This window comes from Toxotes jaculatrix, chromosome 2 (genome assembly GCF_017976425.1).
Source record: "Toxotes jaculatrix isolate fToxJac2 chromosome 2, fToxJac2.pri, whole genome shotgun sequence".
NCBI classification, from domain to species: Eukaryota; Metazoa; Chordata; class Actinopteri; family Toxotidae; genus Toxotes; species Toxotes jaculatrix.
In genome coordinates this window covers 29394580-29412552 of record NC_054395.1, presented here as the reverse complement: position 1 = coordinate 29412552, position 17973 = coordinate 29394580, and the positions used below count along the sequence as shown (strand labels likewise).

The window sequence follows — 17973 nt, the reverse complement described above, 5'->3', positions numbered from 1 at the left end:
ATGATCTAAATCATATCAGCAACGAAACCTTTCAAGCTCCAGATCAGCTCCAGGTTCTGATGTTCAGCTGATCGAATGTTCACGTTGTGAATTGTTTTCTTCAGCCTCGGCTTCAGTTCAGTTCTCAGCCAACGCTGAGTGTGGAACTGCTTTTTATCCACCGTCTCTGAGTTTAAGAGCCTGACAGGACATTTTCTCCTGAAACAAAACCATTTAGGGAAAAGTCTGGTGACGTGCTGTCAGTTACTCCAGTGATTGGAGTAACTGTGACAGATCAAAGTGATGTAGCAGAGACTCAGCTGATTATAAGGACTACAGATTATTTTCACAGGAGAACCTGCATCATGATCCACACACACCTGCTTCTTTTTTTTTTTTTTTTTTGAGTTTCCCTTTTTTTTTTTAAACATCAGACCTGCAGCTGGTTTGGACTTCCTGTAACTGGAGCTGAGCGTTTGGCGTCCGAGCCGCATCAGGCTGAACACACCTTCCCCGTTTGCATGATTAAGAACATACGAGCGTGCAGACACACAAAGAGAAATACCCAACAAATCCTATGTCAAAAATCCATTGGAAAAAAAAAACAAAAACAAAAAACATCTACAAACCTTTTTAAAAAATGACAATAGAAATTAAAACTAGTGGAAACATTGAGCGATCTCAAATTCAGCTAATTATCAGAGTACGGAACAGCACTATGGCATCGAGGAGGAGACGTTAGCCACAGGTATCACTTCACATGAGCCTTATTCCAGTGTGGACGCTGATCGGTTAACCACAGGAAAACTACTGAACCGGATCTATACTCTTATTGAACGGTTACATATCAGACACTGCTGCGTGTTATTGGCTGAAACACTGAGATAAACCCAGATGAAGTGTTACCCAGTTCCACCTGTTCCACACAGTCCCACTGCAGGACAGTCTCACCTGAAAACAACCTCTGGCTTCTCACTCACACACGCACACACACGCGCGCACACACACACAGCTGTTGTCTGTGGCTGTTGCTTATTTCTGCTACAGAAGTGGGAAAATCTGTTTCTGACCAGATGTTGCGTCTCTACCTGCTGCAGATTTGTCTCACATATAAAAACAGTGGCGTCACTTTAAATACAGGCTGCACACCGCTCATCCTCATCAGGAGCCAGAGGTTGTTTACTGGATAAGACCGACTTCATGGAATTTCTCCTCCTCCTCCTCCTCCTCCTCCTCTTCTTCTTCCCTGGTTGGACGTGTGGCCGCTGGCGTGCGGCTGCAGTCAGAGCCTCCCTGTGAGGATCCTGGAGGCCGTCACACGGCGGTGCAGCATCTGTTCTGGAAGAGCTGCTCCACGACCGAAGAGTCGGCCAGCGTGGAGATGTCACCCAGGTCCCGTTCGTCGCAGGCGATTTTGCGGAGCACCCGTCGCATGATCTTACCTGCAGAGAGAGACAGAGTGGAGGGGTCAAGCTAATGTTAGGGAGCCTCTAACACCCTGTTTTATCTTGGACGTGTCCCCTTCACAAAACCCAGAGGCTGCTTTGTAGTGCAGGTGGGAGTTCAATGAAACGTTACAGATTTTATCATTTACTTTATTTTCTCTGGAAAACTGTTGAGTTTGACCGATTCAGACTTGGACTCAGGTCTGAGTCCAACCTGATGAGTCTCAGTCCAGTGTTCCCTCCCTGCATCATTCTGCCTTCAACCATCAGCAAAGGGTAATTTACCAGATCGGGTCTTGGGGAGTCCTGGAGCGTTCTGGATGTAGTCTGGTGTAGCGATGGCCCCGATCTTCTCCCTTACTGTGAACACCAAACATAAACCACATCAGACATTCGTTTGGATCTGTGCAGTAAGATCAGAATTAGGTTTAAACCAAAAAGGTTTTGGGGGTTTCGGCCGAGACTCTTCGTCCCTGACGACACAGTTTACAGGTAACACCTGAGAAAACACCTTTCCACGCTCTGACCTTGTTTTCTGAGTTCTGCCTCCAGCGTGCGGTTGTACGTCACTCCATCAGTGACAGTTACGAAGCAGTAGAGGCTTTCTCCTTTGACTGGATGCGGTCTGCCGACCACAGCAGCCTCGGCGACGGCCTCGTGCTCCACCAGAGCCGACTCCACCTCCGCTGTGCTCAACAGGTGACCTGGAAGGAAGAGAGAGAAACAAGGTTAACTGCTGCTGAATCATTTGCTCCTGAATTAAAAAATAAAACTCGGCCCTGTTCAGGTTGCTGTCAGGTCAGGAGTCTCACCTGAGACATTCAGCATGTCATCTATCCTCCCTGTTATCCAGTAGTATCCGTCCTTGTCTCTGCGGCAGCCTGTGGGTTAAAAACATCGTTAAGATTAAAACACATTTTCAACAAGAACTGAACAAACTGCAATGACTCCTAACGGCCACTAGGGTGCAGAGAGGCTGAGTGAGTTATTTAAGATGCCCTTTGTCATTCTTCCCGCCCCGGCTCTGCTCCAGCTCAGACTCCTTTCAGTTAACGTTAATCACAGAAGTCTTTTAGGTTTCACTCCACCTCCACCAGTGACTTTAAATGGTGCACACATGACTCACGCTGCGTTTTTAAAAACTTAAAAACATATAAACATGCTGTCCTCTCACCGTCTCCTGTGACGTAATATCCAGGGAACTTCTTGAAGTAGGTGGTTTCGAACCTCTGCTGGTTCCCGTACACCGTCCTCATCACGCCGGGCCACGGCTGCTTGAACACCTGCAGAGAAGCCAGCGACACACGTGACGAGGTCAGAGGCTGAAACACTCCGACGCACCTGAGTCAGAACACAAACAATGGTTCAGATCGTTTCAAGACACGATAACGATGAATCCTGACCAGGTATCCTTCACTGGGCCCCTCCAGCTCCTCTCCTGACTCATTCAAGATGGCCGGCACCACTCCGAAGAACGGGAACGTCTGGAGGACAGAGAGAGAACGGCCGACAGATGATGAACTCCTTCACTGTATCACTCACACCTGTGGAACTTTGTGTGTTTTACAATGATTTTATTATCAGTGAGTTGTGTTAAATGTTTGTGTCTCTCCTGTTGAGCGTTTGTTTAAATTTAACTAAAAATCAACAGAACATTTAAAAGCATCTGTGCTTTTTTCTCTACTATAATATTATTTACTATCACAGCAACAAGAAAAAACAGTGTCCAGGTACACCGCCTTCAGTAAAACCTCTTTAATTCTACATATGAACCATAACGTCTGGTCCTCAGGGAGGAAAACAGTGGAACCAGTTCACTAAATAAACATTGTGTGTGTTTTATTTCTGTGTCATTTACTCACAGCAGACCCAGGTTTCATGGGTGTGGCCGCAGGAAGAGGAGTTAACACATGTCCGCCCTGAGAGAAGGAAACAGATATTTCATATCCCACATGATGTGAGTGAGCTGTCGTTCCACCAGGGGGCAGCACAGCTCACACTCTGCAAACACTCAGTAATAACTCTATAACATACAGTCTCTGTTTGCCAGAAGGTGTCGACAATAGGACATCTCCTCTCTCCCACCACAGTGTAGTACCACTGCCAGGCCTCGGGGTTGATGGGCTCTCCCACCGTCCCCAGAACCTTCAGAGACTCTCGCTTATACCTGCAGACAGAGACACAAAGACAGGGGGAGTGAGGTGGACGAAAGCAGACCGTTTATACCTGAGCATTTTTATTTTAGTTAGAATGTCCTGATAAAGAGGACATCCATCGTACACGAAGCCATAGCACAGATGAAGAGATGGACTCACTTCTGCACGGGCTCGCTGCCGTACTTCATCAGCAGCCTGATGGCGGTCGGAGCCGTGTAGAACTTGGTCACATGATATTTGTCCACAATCGCCCACATGCGGCCGACGTCGGGGTAGGTCGGCAGGCCCTCAAACTGAAACACAAACACACAGCCCATATTTCTGGATCTCTGTAAATGCTTTTTATTTTGGTTTTTGTCGGCTGACAACTTTCTATAACTGATAGGATGAATTATTTCTACGTGTATGTTGATCAGGATTCTGTAGTTCAGACCATGACGGATGAAGTCAGTCACGGACACAATAGAGGCACCATCAGCCAAGTTGGGTGAAGTCTGTGAAAACAGGAAGTTGAGTAATCCCACAGTCCCTCAGCCTGCACTCACCAGGACGCTGGTGGCCCCGTTGGCCAGCGGCCCGTAGGTGATGTAGGAGTGTCCCGTGATCCAACCAATGTCAGCCGTGCACCAGTAAATGTCACTGGGCTGGTGGTCGAACACCAGTTTGTAGGTGATGGCGGTGTAGAGCATGTAGCCGCTGACTGTGTGGAGAACTCCCTGCAGACGAGAGGAGAGGAACAAAACTCAGCTGATAATCTCAGTGAAAAACGCTGTGTCATTCTATTCAAACGTCCCAGTTTATCAACAGATAATTTAAAAAAATGATTAAAGTCTGAGGAAACATTTCCTCTAGTAATTAACTAAATATGTTTAAAAACACAGCTGTGTGTGTGTGTGTGTGTGTGTGTGTGTGTGTGCGTTTACCTTCGGTTTGCCAGTTGAGCCGCTCGTGTAGAGGATGAACAGAGGATCTTCTGAGTCGCACCACTCTGGTTCACACTCGTCTGAAGCTCCTCGTACCAGAGTGTGCCAGCACAGGTCCACCTCAGGGTTCCACGGGACCTGGTATGAAACAAAAACACACACACACACACACACACACAAAAGACACACAAACATGGAGATCAACAAACACACAGACACACAGAGAGGAACAGTGAACATCAATCAAATACTCATTGAGACACTCATGATAACAGACGTGTCTAAAATCTAAAACACAAAACAAAAGTCAAAGAAAGTTAGTTGAGTTTAACGAGTGAGAAGCAAACTGAGAAAAACCCGTGAAGTCTGTGGATCAGAGCCACGGGGAATAAAGCAGAGAAGGGTTTTAAGAAAAGTTACAAGCTGGAGTTTTGTTGTAACTTGTTCGCTGAGTCGATCAGAGCGGGGTCACTGACTATCCCACAGAAAATCCGACTGAAACCAAACAAGAATATGAAGTAAAATACATCTTTGTCTAATAAAACTGGTTAGAGAAAAAAAAAAGGGAAAGAAAGAGAGGGAAATATAAAGTAAGATTTAAGATTTATTTAATAAATTTGCCAAAATTTCTAAAGATGTTTTTGTTTTGTTGTTTCGGGTTACTGAGCAAAGACTGATGGGAAAAATAAAGTGAAGGGGTCTGAAGACTTCTGAGACAGAAGGATACCGACATAAAAATAAATAAATCATGACTCCACAAAAATCGTTCCAGTCCAGTTTGCCAGCGAGTGATGACTCGGTGGTTTTCTGGATCAATCTCTTTTTCCTTTATGTGCCAAAAACAATTAACTGGTTTCAGAAAAGCACGTGAGCTTCTTTCAGACAGCGAACAGACCCAGGTCTGATGTCTGTGGTCCACTCAGCATCTTTAACACACAGACACTTCAGCCATGATGCTGCTGTTGTCACGGTTACAGAGGAATTCATACAGATGTGACGTTGGCAGAGCCTTGTGCTTCCAGTGACGGACAAAAGGTTTCCTGCATGTTCCGATTTTCTTTTCTTTTTTTTTTTTTAAATCACTGAGCATTGATCATTAGCAAAGTAAATGGTTTATATGTGATTGGCTGAATTTAAATCTTTATGAGCTGAACCATACGAGAAAACCATATCACAGTTTGAAGCTGTTACAGGTGAAGCAGAGGGACGGCGACACGTCTCACAGCAGCAGGTAGGTTCAGGCAGATAAGACGTGACCAGGTATGAAGCAACACTGGCGAGATACAGAGACAGACCGAGGTAACGTGGCCGCTGATAAGAGGAAACACAGGGCTCTACCTCTGGTCCCTGAGACAAAGTCTTCATTTATATAAGAGCAGGACACTGAGAAAGACTCAGGGGTCTGCAGAGTTCACAGCCAGGCTCAGTAAAAGCTGAAGAGGTCCCAGTGAGCCACAGACCCCTGACTCTGTCTGACGGTGAGTAAAGGAGAGAAGTGTTACAGCAGTTTTATTAGTAAGAAACACACAACACGCCGCAGAGACGGCAGGTCGCGTTGGGCCGTGTACTCTGCCGAGAGCGTGCGGTCGGAGGTGAGCGTGTACAACCACAACACAAAGTGCTCACAGCAGATACCGAGAGAGAAAACGGTGTTAATCTGATTCCACGCTCACAGAGAATTTACCGTTTATTCCAGTGAATTTAGACACGGCAGCAAACCTGAGACTGTCCACGTTTCTCATCATGCTGCCTTGGCAAAAAATTAAATTTAAAAACAAATTTAAGCTCATTCGTTTGTAAATTAGGGAAAAATCATTTTCATGTTCAGAAACGTATCAATAATCACTGGAATAACAAAATACTGCTGCTCGGTAAAAACAATAAATCACCAACAGCTTCTTTATTCTTTTTACCATTTTTGCAGCAGTAATATGTAAATTCTGCTTGTGGGTGAAATTCCCCTTTAGAAAGCAAAAACAAAGATGTTATGGGGGTTTTAGTGGAGGGAGGAGGACATGAAAATACCTGTGGAACAGGACGGGCTTTCTTTACTCTCCCTGTCTGTTTCTCCTGCTGGACGGGAGGAGGAGGAGGAGGAGGAAGGAGACGTTAAAGAGGGAGAATGGTTATTTTAAAAACCCAACCAAAGGAAAAATAAAATCACAACAGGGTCCACAATGACAAATCAAGCTGAGCGAGAAGTTTTAGGAGCTTTTCAGGATCGATTATGTAAAAAATGTGAAAATGCAGATTGTATGGAGCCAGTTTCACAGACAGATCCACAATTATTCCGAATTATTCAACTCAAACAGTTTGAGGAAAAGTCAGGAAAATTCACTGTTAGGGACGAAACAGCTTCATGAATTTCTCGGCCACAATTCAGAGGCATGAACTTTTACACTGAGACATGAGATTATATTCAAAGGACTTCTGTCCTACTTCTGTCAATAAACCCCATAAAAAGACTGTGCTGGTAAAACTGACCCCACTGTGAGAGTCAAAGCACTGATGCTTTCTCTGGGAGAATGTGAATTAACATATAACAGAGACGCTACGATGGGACGATGTAACCATGACAGGTCAGCTGACCCAGTGGACCTGGACTGAGCCTGGGCCCAGTCTGGGTTTGTCAGTTTGTCCTTCACCTGCAGATCAGGACAGGACCGTTTGGCTGGAGGAGACTGAGAACCCAGAGACGTCTCCTCTGCTTCTTTGGACAAGTGCTTCAGCATTATGCACTTCTCGACTGGGAAACCCCTGCACAGAGACAGAGACACGGACAGTGATCACAATCTCATACCCAGTGATCACAGAGTGAGTGTGTGTGTGTGTGTGTGTGTGTGTGTGTGTGTGTGTGTGTGTGTGTGTGTGTGTGTGTGTGTGTGTGTGTGTGTCTGGACAGCTTACTTGTCTCTGCATTTCTGCAGTGCTTCGTCGGCTAAGAGCTTCAGGTTGATCAGCTTATCTCCTCGATAGAAACCATCTGAACGAATGACAGATGAAAACAGAGGTGAGCAGAGGGAGTGACGCAGACGGAGAAAGTGAAGAAGCTAAATTTACGCTGCGGTCAGAGCAGCTCAAGAAAAACGTTACAGTTCTTTCAGGTCTGTTTAAAAGGCTTAAAATAAAACACGTGTTGAGTTTATTCAGAGTGTCGCTCTACCTGTTGGTATGGACTGTGGGAGTGAATGTGGGGTTATGGTGACCTTGTTGGCAAACACTTGTTTGTTTCCACACCCAGATGTTACATAAGCATGGCTCCATATAGATGATCAACTGATGAATCTCAGTGTTCCCTCTCTTTGAGCTCTGTGTTTGGTCTCCACCAGCTCCTGAGGGAAACATCTGGCCCTGTCTCCTGCTAAATGTTTCACCAGCTGCTCTCTGACTGCGCAGGTCTCTGGATGTGCAGCGCCACAGTTTACAGCAGCTCCTGCCGCTTCATGAGTGGATGAGACGGTTTACTAAACTTCATCTATGTTAGTAAAACTGAGTGAAAGTGAGATCCAGCACAGACTTCAGATCAGTTTCACCATTCACGCTTCAGTTACTTCCTGTACAAGGTAAGAAACCTGTGTGGGTACAGTCAGGACAAAAAGACCCCGAGCTAAAGACTCTGTGATCGGCTTACAGGACTTCTATGAATGCAAAAAAATGTGTGTGTGTGTGTGTGTGTGTGTGCGTGGGCTCCAGCCACAGGCCATTAACCCCATGGATTAACAGGTTTATAGTCCCAGACTCTAATCCAGATAATAAGACTTTGATTACTGGTCACAACTCAGCACCTCGTCTCAGCCTGCAGCTCCTTCGGTCACTTGTTTCGACCGTTCAGCACCGAGGCACAACGAAGAGGAGACAGAGGCCACAAAACCCAGACAGCGAGCAGAGCTCCGCTTCCTGCTGCTCGTTAACTTAATTACTTTGAGCCAGAAATACGAACTGAAGCTGACTCAGATAAACATAAGATTTTTATCAACTCGGATCTCATGGACTGTGGAGGCTGAGCAGTCACAGAACAATTACATTAGTCCATGTGGTATGAGATGTTGCTGGAGCTGTATTGGATTATGGGACAAAAACCCCAGGTGCTGTTATCTCTATGTGCGTACTGGCTGAATAAGCACAGACGGCGCAGCAGCCATTTTGTGTGAACACACCTTCAGGTAACTAATACACAGAGAGGTCAGAGGTCAAGTTCAGACACAGAACAGCTGATCTGCAGCTGATATGGATTCAAGGTCATCAGACGGACACGTCAGCAGGGAATAGGCTCAGCGTCAGGCCTGAACCTCAGTGACTCAGGACCAGACCAGTGTTTGGACTGATGATATTTTTTTTTAAAAATCGTTAATCTGACTCTGACCTGCTGTGATGAGCAGTGAGCAGTGGGAGTCCAGGATCCTCTCACACAGAGACTCAGCAGAGAAACCTGCGAACTGGAAACAGCAGCGCACACAGCATTAACATCCACGTTTCATCTCCAGCGTCCCGCTCACGCCGTCTTCAACCCGCCGAGCATTTCCGACTCACCACGATGGAGTGAACGGCTCCGATGCGGACGCAGGCCAACATGGCCACCACCAGTTCGACCACCATGGGCATGTAAATGGACACGCGGTCGCCCTTCTTCACCCCTGCAGACAAGGTGAGACAGGTGAGGGACAGAGACGGAAACACAGCAGCGGACAGACGGACGTCAGCTGAGTTCACGCTGTCATTCAATGAATCATGAAGCAATCGAGCAGGAAAAGAGCCGAGCGTTCAGGCTCTCAGCAGTATCAGGTAACACGGTTTAACCTCTGTCAGTTAAACCGTGTTTAACCAGCACACGTCCCGTTAATCAGCACGGTTTCCGGTGTGAATCGGCGGTAACGTACCCTGAGCCTTCAGCACGTTGGCGAACTGACAGACCCTCTGCAGCAGCTCTCTGTAGGTCACCGTCAGCTCATCGCCGGGCTCATTGCCTTCCCTGAAAGAAACATCAGAACGTGCAGGTAAACAAACAGCATCACGTGTTCAGAGCTACACACGCCTCCTCAACGTTTGTAAAACAAAGAAAGAAACAACAACGTGCATGTTTAAAACATCAGCAGGTAACTGTTTACGCCACTGTGTGTTAGGGCTGAGCGATTATAGGAAAATCGATTTCGATTTAATTCACAATTTTTTTTCCAACAGTAACATTTACAAACAGGACAGAAAACTACATCACACCATTAAAACATTAAATGCCATTACTCTAATGCTAAAAGAGCCATGTTTGACCGCGGACAGCTGTGGGATGGCAGCCCGGCTGAAGCAGGTGCGGGAGGGAATCACAGATCTTGTGTCCAGCGTGTGGAGGAGCTTTTTCAATCCGTGTTCGGTGACCGTGTTAACAGTCAGCATCGTTATCTCCCGGTGTGTTCGGCTGCTCTCATCATCCGGAGTGACGCTGCTAAAACATGCTGGAACTGTCTGTTCGCTTCTTCGGGTCTGAGCATCATTCTCACACTTTTCAGCGGAACTTCTTCATCATGCAAACACCTGTGCTGATTTTTCAGGTGTCGGTATAAACAGGTTGTGTCTCCGCTGGATGTTGCAGCTTCAGCGCGACAGGTTTTGCACAGAACCTGTTTCTGCTGCACGTCTGCGGCCTCAGAGCCGAAACGCTCCCAAATGAGCGACGAGCTGTTTTTCTTGGGGATTAAACGCCGTAACTCCGCTCCTTCTCCAGCTGAAGCTATTTGACTAATGAAGCAGCAGGTGGAGCAGGTGATACGGATTGCGTTAGCCTCACCTGTGCACGAGCAGCGCGCCGCTTCTGATCGGTGAGCTCGGCAGGTAGGGAGACGGCAGGTATCAGATCCTGGGTCAGTCAGGAGCGCTGCAAAAAGCCGCAGCTTTGGCGATCACGTGATCGCGTTGTCTGAAATCGCAGTTTCGATCAGAAAACGATAAATCGTTCAGTCCTACTGTGTGTTCAAAACACACATTCATACACTGGGCGTAGAAGGCAACAGTACAAGGACAACAACAAAAGTTTGGACACACAAGAAAGTGAGTAAACTGATAATAATAATCTCCCAGTTCTCTACGGTGGATCATCAAATGATATTCCAGACAAAAGGAGCAGAATTAAGAGGCCGAGCAGCGCATCACAGACCCAGAGCGACCAAGCAGGTTAAATCCAGCAAGGTCGCTCGTGTCACCTGTAACACACCTGTACCACACCTGTAACACACCTGTAACACACATCTCGACCACAACACAAAAAAACGGTTACAGTTACAAACCAAACAACTCTCATCTGATTGGTACAACTTCAGCCCGGTTGTGAAACTCAGCGCATCTCAACTTTCCCCTTTTTCACAACAGAGCATTGTCCCGGGAGTTTAAGGAACTGCGTGCTTGCAAAAGCATCACACACACACACACACACACACACACACACACACACACACACACACACACACACACGTAAGACCTTTACGTTAATGACATTGTCTTGAGAAGAGGCAGAGAAGCGAATGCGCTGTGACAGCTCTGCTTCTCCAGATTATTAAATCCAGCCGTGTTCTTAAGTGAGCGTCGTCCCACTTGTCTCTCAGCATCACTGTGTCCAAACTGAGAAACATGAGACGGGAGGAGACAGACAGGCTGAAAGGGGAAGGAGCGTCCGAGGCTGTGTCCCAATTCTGTGCTGCAAGCCAACAGTCTGTGTGGTGAGGCTGCAACTGACATTTTCATCCAATAGTGTGCCTGTGCGCGTGTGTATGTGTGTGTGTGTGTGTGTGCGTGCGTGTGTGTGATCAATGGGAAAACCTCCTGCAGTGGGCTCTACCACAGAGGTGGTTTTGCGTGCTCTCACAGGTGTTTGTCTGTTTTATTGATTAATTATTATCAGTAAACTAATCCCAGCTGACGTCAGAGAGAAAGGTGTTGAAGGCAGCAGGTTTTTCTGTCACTGGTTCTGCACAGAATTCATCAAACGTTCATCTTTAAGTGAGAAAAATTATTCTCAGATCAGCCCAGCCCAAATTCAGCCCAGTATTCCTGTTTTTCTGCACCTTCCTTCACAGTTATTGCCCAAACAGTTGGCTCTGGAGCTGATAGCTTCAAAGCAAAACCAGCGTTACAGGAACACACACACACACACGCACACGCACACACGCACACACACACACACACACACACACGCACAGAGAGTGTACTGGAAAACACACTCTTACAGATACAGTGTGAACAATTGAGAAACTCTACTGGAACACACACACACACCCATGCTGGCTGTTGGCTGGTGTTTCTGGATCATTTAACCCCTTCAGCTCGAGTGTGAGCAGGGAGAAATCTCCTCAGAGGGATATTTTGCAATCTTTGCCTCTGCTGAAGTGTTTTTGTTTTGGGCTGCGAGCCAGTGGGTTAGTGTGTGTGTGTGTGTGTGTGTGTGTGTGTACGTGTACATCTATCTATGTGAGGACCAATTTTAGCATAGACCTCAGGGAGTGAGGACATTTTGGGAGAGTGAAGACATTTTGTTTGGTCCTCACAACTTTAAAGGGCTGTCTGAGGGTTAACACCTGGTTTAGGGTTCAGGGTAAAATCAGGGTTCAGGCCTAGGGAATGCATTATGTCAGTAAGTGTCCTCACAAAGATATAAGTACGTGTGTGTGTGTGTGTGTGCTGTGTGTGTGTTGTTGTTGGTAGTAGGGAAGCCTGCATAGCTGAAAGGTCTCTGTGACCCGTTTGGCACTGATGGCTGATGGGAGTTGCGTTCACAGAATAACTGACACCATGACAAAGCTCTGACCTTCATAATCACTTCCAACACGATATCTGAGCCGAGTGTCGGGACCACGGACGAGCGCTGTGAAGGCTGGTCTGAAGACAGCACAGACAGAGCAGGTCAGACGTGATGCGACAGACAAAGAGTCGCGGCTGACAACCTGTCCATCAGACAACATGGACAGGTAAAAAGGCTGCGTTTCCAGGTAACATGTTGGAGGTAAGACCTGTGAGAACCTGTCACCTGCAGCTCTTCATCAAACATCTCACTGTGGCCTGTTCCTCTCGTACTATTCAACAAAGCGAAACATTTTTTTGTGTGTTTTTCTGGGCGTTGTTTCCCTGACACACGTGGTACAGATCACAGATGTGTGTCTGGTATTAATCCATCATAAAGATGTAATGAATCTCACAGCGTCACTCGCTGATTTAGTGGCTATACATTATATATATATTTCAGTCTTGTTTGAAATCTAATCACCGTTCACTCGCACACGACCTCAAAATAGCAGGAATGTATTTTCATGTCATATAAGCTCCCAACTCACGCTGCTGCTGGACTGAGCCCAGCACCGTCACTGTCTGTTTGTTAGGAGACTTAACGTGACGGTGATCAGATCATTTAATCGCTCTCCTCCTTCCTCTCTTTTATTTTTCACTCTGTGCTGCCGACTGTGGTCAGACACATTAAAACGTCATCTGAAAATAAACCGTACGAACACAGTGACCTACTGTACCTCTGCTATCAGGTCACACCCGCAGTCTGCAAATTAATCAGCTCTGATAAGAACGAACAGTCGCCTCGCACAATAATTCAACACATAACACAGAAAACGTTTAAAATTAGGACTAATTTTAAAGCAAAATTAGACCCAAAATGGCCCACAGCTATCCACAGCTGGCCACAGCTGCCCACAGCTGCCCACAGCTATCCACAGCTACCTTAATATCTGCTGTGACGCTGTAACTGAAGGGATCATTAATGTTTTATAGTGTAAACGATTAATCAATTAAAAAAATAATGTGCTGAATCATTTGATTTTGAAAACAGCGGCTAGCTGCAGCTCCAATTCTGTAAACTTCACTTTGAGACAAACTGGATTTTCAAAAAGGAACTTTTCATTAAAAAGAATCTGACGTCAGCGTTTTATTTACTGATCTGCTGCAACAACAAGCTGGAAACAAACAACTTCAGCGAAGGTCACTGGGAATGTTTCTTTGCCCAGGTAGCCTCTGGAAACATTACGACGATAACACACACACACATGCTTACAACCACAACCACAACCACACACACACCACACACACCACACACACACACACACACACACACACACACACACACACACACACACACACACACACACACAGAGTCAAGTCCACCTATAAATAGATAAAACTAAAACCATTTAAATGTCAGGGACCAGTGAGGAGACCAGTCACCAGTCAGACAAACACTTTCTTTTAAGACAATACAGAGAACGAGAAATGAGAGAGTAAAAGAGAAAATAAGAAAAATAATATTCTTATATTTTATGGATAAAAGATTTGATTAAAAGAGAAAATAACCTGCAGTTTAATCAACAATGAAAATCATCATCATTTGCTTTCCTTCTAACTTTGGACTAAACTTCTCCGAGGCTTTTCCTGCGAAGTCGTCTCATCTGAGTCCATCACCACAGCGATGGACCCACTTTCTGATACCACTGTTACATTCAGTCACATGTTCCCACTTTCCTCTCCCAGAATAAGCCAGCTTTAAAAGCCCTGTGCAGTCGAACCGCGTCCCTCTCTGTGGCTTCACCATTCACATCAGGACACATCAGTGACCAGAGGCAAGGGACACAGAGAGGGAGGGGGAGAGAGAGAGGCAGGAGGGCCTGAGAGAAAGAAGCCAGGAGAGGATGAAGTGATGCTGCAGACGGAGAGAAAAGTCTTCCAGGACAAAGAGGAGCAAGTGCAGTGAGAAACAAAGTCAGCCAAGAGAAGGAGAGTGAGATGAAAGAACATGAGCCCTTTAGGTGTTTAGGACCCACAGTGTCTGAGCTGCTGCTCGTCGAGCTCCCAGGAAACACAAACAACAAGTCATTAATCTGACTGTTTTAATTAGACCTGGTTCCTGTCAGGTGTTTTACTGATGCTCCTCTTTTTTCATGCATTCATTCAAATGTATCTTTTTCCTTGTTGTATAAGTAAGATTTTACTTATTTACACTGATATTCATGTGGAAAACAGAGATGAGCAGAGACTGAAGAAGAGACAAAGAGAGAGGGAGACAAAGCTGGAGGAGAGAAAAGAAAGAAAAGAATGAGAGGAAGTATGTGAGAAAGAGAGAAAGACAAAGGGGAGAGGATGACTGCAGCTCCATTCATACGATCTGCTGGTATTCAATCCTGTTATTGTGTTCACAGAGGAGACCCCCCCTCCCCCTCCCTTACAAAGAGCCTACAACACACACACACACACTTTCACTGGGGGATGCAGGCACAAACCCAACACACTCATTCTCACACAATGAGTGAACAACACTGAGAATTCAATCATTTTTAAAAACACCAAACATCTGATGGTTCCAGCTTCTCCAGTTGGAGGATTTTCCTAATTTTCTTTGTCCTAAAAGACAGTGAATTCACGTTTGTTCTGTTACCGGTAAAACAAGACACACTGCATCACCCTGGACTGTAGGACACTTTTTTCACTGCCTTCTGAAGTTTCATAAATCCTAAAAAAAAATCATTAGTGTCTGATTAAGCCAGAAAATAAAAAAGATGCCAGCTCCTACTTGCTTCTTTTGTCCAAACTAAATTTCTAAATCCAATATTATGTTAAAAAAAAAGAAAAAAGGCAGCAAGTCAAGTTTTATGAGCCTGTTCAGACAAGCACACAATGACAATGGTGATGCAACGCACCTTGGTTTCACTCTGTTCACCTGGTCTACATGTGAAAAAGAAAACTGACATGGATGTAAACGAAACAACAGAGGTTTGAAAATGTCGTAAAGAAAAAGGACAGAAATGAATTCAACCTCACACAGTTTCTGCTGAGTTACACCGAACGTAAACTCACACTCTGTTGTGTGTTTACACAGAAGCTCCACAGAGCATTAATCATAATAACCACTGAGCTCTTCTTTTTGTAGCGTCTGACAGGTTCATTGGCTCAGCTGTGCTGTTTGTATTGTATTTACTGTCACAGCAGTTTCTGTGCTGCCTTATCGCTCATGTCTCGTCTCTCACTCTGTTATTTTACCTGGTTGAATAAAAAAAAACGTCAATCTTGACAAAAGAAAGAAGTGAGAGCTCAGTGAAACCGAGCTGCTGCGTCTCACATCGTCGGACATTAAACCACACAGACACAGCTTCATAACCACAGGCTCACTGCGACGCTAACCACTACAAGGACACGTCACTCTGCTTTTAGTCACAGTCATATTGTGTAACCACAGGACTGGAGACGAGTGTGGTGACACGCACACACACACAGAGGAAAGGCCTCATACTAACCAGTAAAAGGCCACTTTATCACCAAGTTTCCTCTCGTGGACGTTGCGGTCGAGCAGGTTGTAGCTGATGTTGGTGGAGGCTCCCTCCATGAACTTGATGAAGATTTCTCCTTTAGTCACGTCAAAGTTGTAGTCGAGGAATTGACCTGTGTGTTGCTTCTTCCAGAAGAAATCTTTGGCGACGTCTCCCCAGAACTCTGCAGGATGGAAAGAAAGAAAGGAGTTAGAGAGGGATGAAATGATGAATATGTTAATACATCACACAATCTTCAAACACTGATTACACACTAATGGCAAATGGCTGCACTTCACAAATGATTGACAGCTAAATCTGTTCATGAACGACTCACGTTTCTTTTTTATTAATGCGTCCAACAAACAGCTGCCCACACAAACCCTTTTGGTTTTCACATCAAGTCCAGACTTCAGTGAAAAGATGATCATGCACTGACTTCCCAGCAGAGCCCATAAACTTCATAAAGACACTGTAAATGATTAACTACCTTCTTTCAAGGTACAAGTAAAGTGAAACTTGGTTTAACGGCTCATGTTGTAATTGGACCACATCTGTCTGTAACTGCAGCTGGTTAATTGTCTTCCTGTGGTTTCATTTTGTGACACGGAGACCAGTGTTTGCTGGTGTAAGTCTCCCTGATCCATCATCACACAGAGATCCACTGAGCCTTAAACCAGCCTCCACCTGCAGCACAAGCTTGTCTGATGCTCCTTTTACACTCTGAAGAGCTTCACAAACCTAACACCACACTTCACAAGGAAATGACCTGAGCTGGTGGTTTGTCCAACAATAGCTCTACACATACAGCACCTCCACCCTCCTGCCTGATGAGGTAACCGGAGGCTTGTCCCGCCCAAAGGCCACAGCACAGGTGCTTCCTCATTACTACTGAACTCATTCAGTCCGTGGAGTCTGCAGTTAACGCTGAGTTAAATGTCACACTTTATATATTATTTTCATTATTGTATCATATTTTATAGGATCTTTGTTTGTAAAAAAAAATCTTAATTTGAAAAGAAACAAGTAAATAAATCTGTCTGATAAATGTAATGTGGCAAAAGTATAAAATGGCATGAATAAAAACTAAAGTACATTTGCTTTTAGTTTGCATTTGAGACACTTGTACTCTGGTTGGTTTCCACCTCTGGGGACAGGTGTTCTGAACTGGGACTTACCGTCTGGATTCTCTATAGATTTCATGTAGAGCTCTTTATATTTCTCGAAGCTGGGGACGTGAGCCTCCTTCTTCAGGTCGTCAGACCCGTGGAAGACGTCGTCCTTCGGGGCTTTGTCGGGAATCATCTTTAGGGCTCACTTCACTGCCGGACCGCCTCCGTTAGACAGTGATCTACTGAACGGCCAGAAGCTCTCACAGATAATCGGTATAATCGAGGAGGCTGCACAGACACCCCCTCTCCCCCTTCAGCACAATGAATCAATGCAGCTACGGGGCTAGCAGGGTGCTAGCAGCAAAGTTCATTCAGACTTCCTTGTTCTTCAGGGTGATTTTGTGACCTTTTTCCTCAAACGTCTCGTGCAGAAGCCGATTTCAGAACCTACACGTGCAGCTGTGCCTGTTAAGTAAAGTCCAGGTGAGCTTTTGTGCAGCTCCAGGTGAATCTCTTGGCTCCTGGTGGTAAAGTCCTGCACACACGGACTCGGTGAGGGGGGTGTCCTGCTAAGCTAACAGGCTAAGCTAGCTCACTCCAGCAGCAGAGGAGGAAAACGAGGGAGGCGCACGTGAACGCCGAGGCGAGGCTCTTCTGTTTTAGCTGTAAGGACTTAATGTCTTTTAAAAGTCAACTTAAACGCTTGCTTTCAGTCAGCAGAGGGAGTTACATGCTGTCCGGGAGGACGGAGGCGCACTGTTTTTGTCCCAGTTCTGACACTCCGCTGCTGCTGCTTCTTCTTCTTCAGTCTTTTTCCGAGCTCGACTCTGTTTGGTCCCGACCAGCAGCCAATCAGAGCTCGCGGCGCATTCACGTGCTGCTGGACAGCTTAGAATTCACATAACTAACGCTAGTGAACGCGACCCCATGTTGCATTCAAGTAGTTGTCGTAAACGTTTAAAGCAACAAAGTGAGTGTGGGTTTTTTTCTTATCAAAGCAGATGTTATGGTTTGAAATTCAAATAAAGGAAGAGGACAAAAAGCTATTTTTAAAGCGTTTCAGGAAGCGCAGCACACTG

General features: G+C 45.7%; 1 protein-coding gene across 5 annotated transcripts; it reads right to left on the bottom strand.

Moving 5' to 3' along the window:
• Positions 1-363: 363 nt before the first annotated feature.
• On the bottom strand, positions 364-17706 carry acss2 (acyl-CoA synthetase short chain family member 2). 5 transcript variants are annotated; one of them, XM_041046903.1, is made up of 19 exons: positions 16961-17706; positions 15771-15966; positions 9381-9472; positions 9034-9137; positions 8867-8939; positions 7411-7486; positions 7149-7260; positions 6529-6576; positions 4504-4704; positions 4126-4296; positions 3740-3873; positions 3459-3591; positions 3287-3343; positions 2828-2908; positions 2599-2707; positions 2237-2305; positions 1952-2128; positions 1710-1784; positions 364-1421 (listed from the first exon to the last, which is right to left on the bottom strand). In XM_041046903.1, the coding sequence occupies exons 1-19, from the start codon at positions 17085-17087 to the stop codon at positions 1294-1296; spliced, it is 2163 nt and encodes a 720-aa protein (XP_040902837.1). In that variant the 5' UTR covers positions 17088-17706; the 3' UTR covers positions 364-1293. The 5 variants fall into 5 exon arrangements, with proteins under 5 accessions (XP_040902837.1, XP_040902853.1, XP_040902846.1 ...); XM_041046919.1 differs by having other exon boundaries at positions 4504-4641; XM_041046912.1 differs by having other exon boundaries at positions 6529-6573.
• Between the last annotated feature and the right edge of the window lie 267 nt (positions 17707-17973).

Excerpts from the sequence above, each read along its gene's own strand:
- acss2 (XM_041046903.1), bottom strand. The coding sequence starts at position 17,087 with ATGATTCCCGACAAAGCCCCGAAGGACGACGTCTTCCACGGGTCTGAC. Across the intron at positions 15,967-16,960 it reads ATCTATAGAGAATCCAGACG|AGTTCTGGGGAGACGTCGCC; the intron begins GTAAGTCCCAGT and ends TCCATCCTGCAG. Across the intron at positions 2,129-2,236 it reads TGACATGCTGAATGTCTCAG|GTCACCTGTTGAGCACAGCG; the intron begins GTGAGACTCCTG and ends TCTTCCTTCCAG.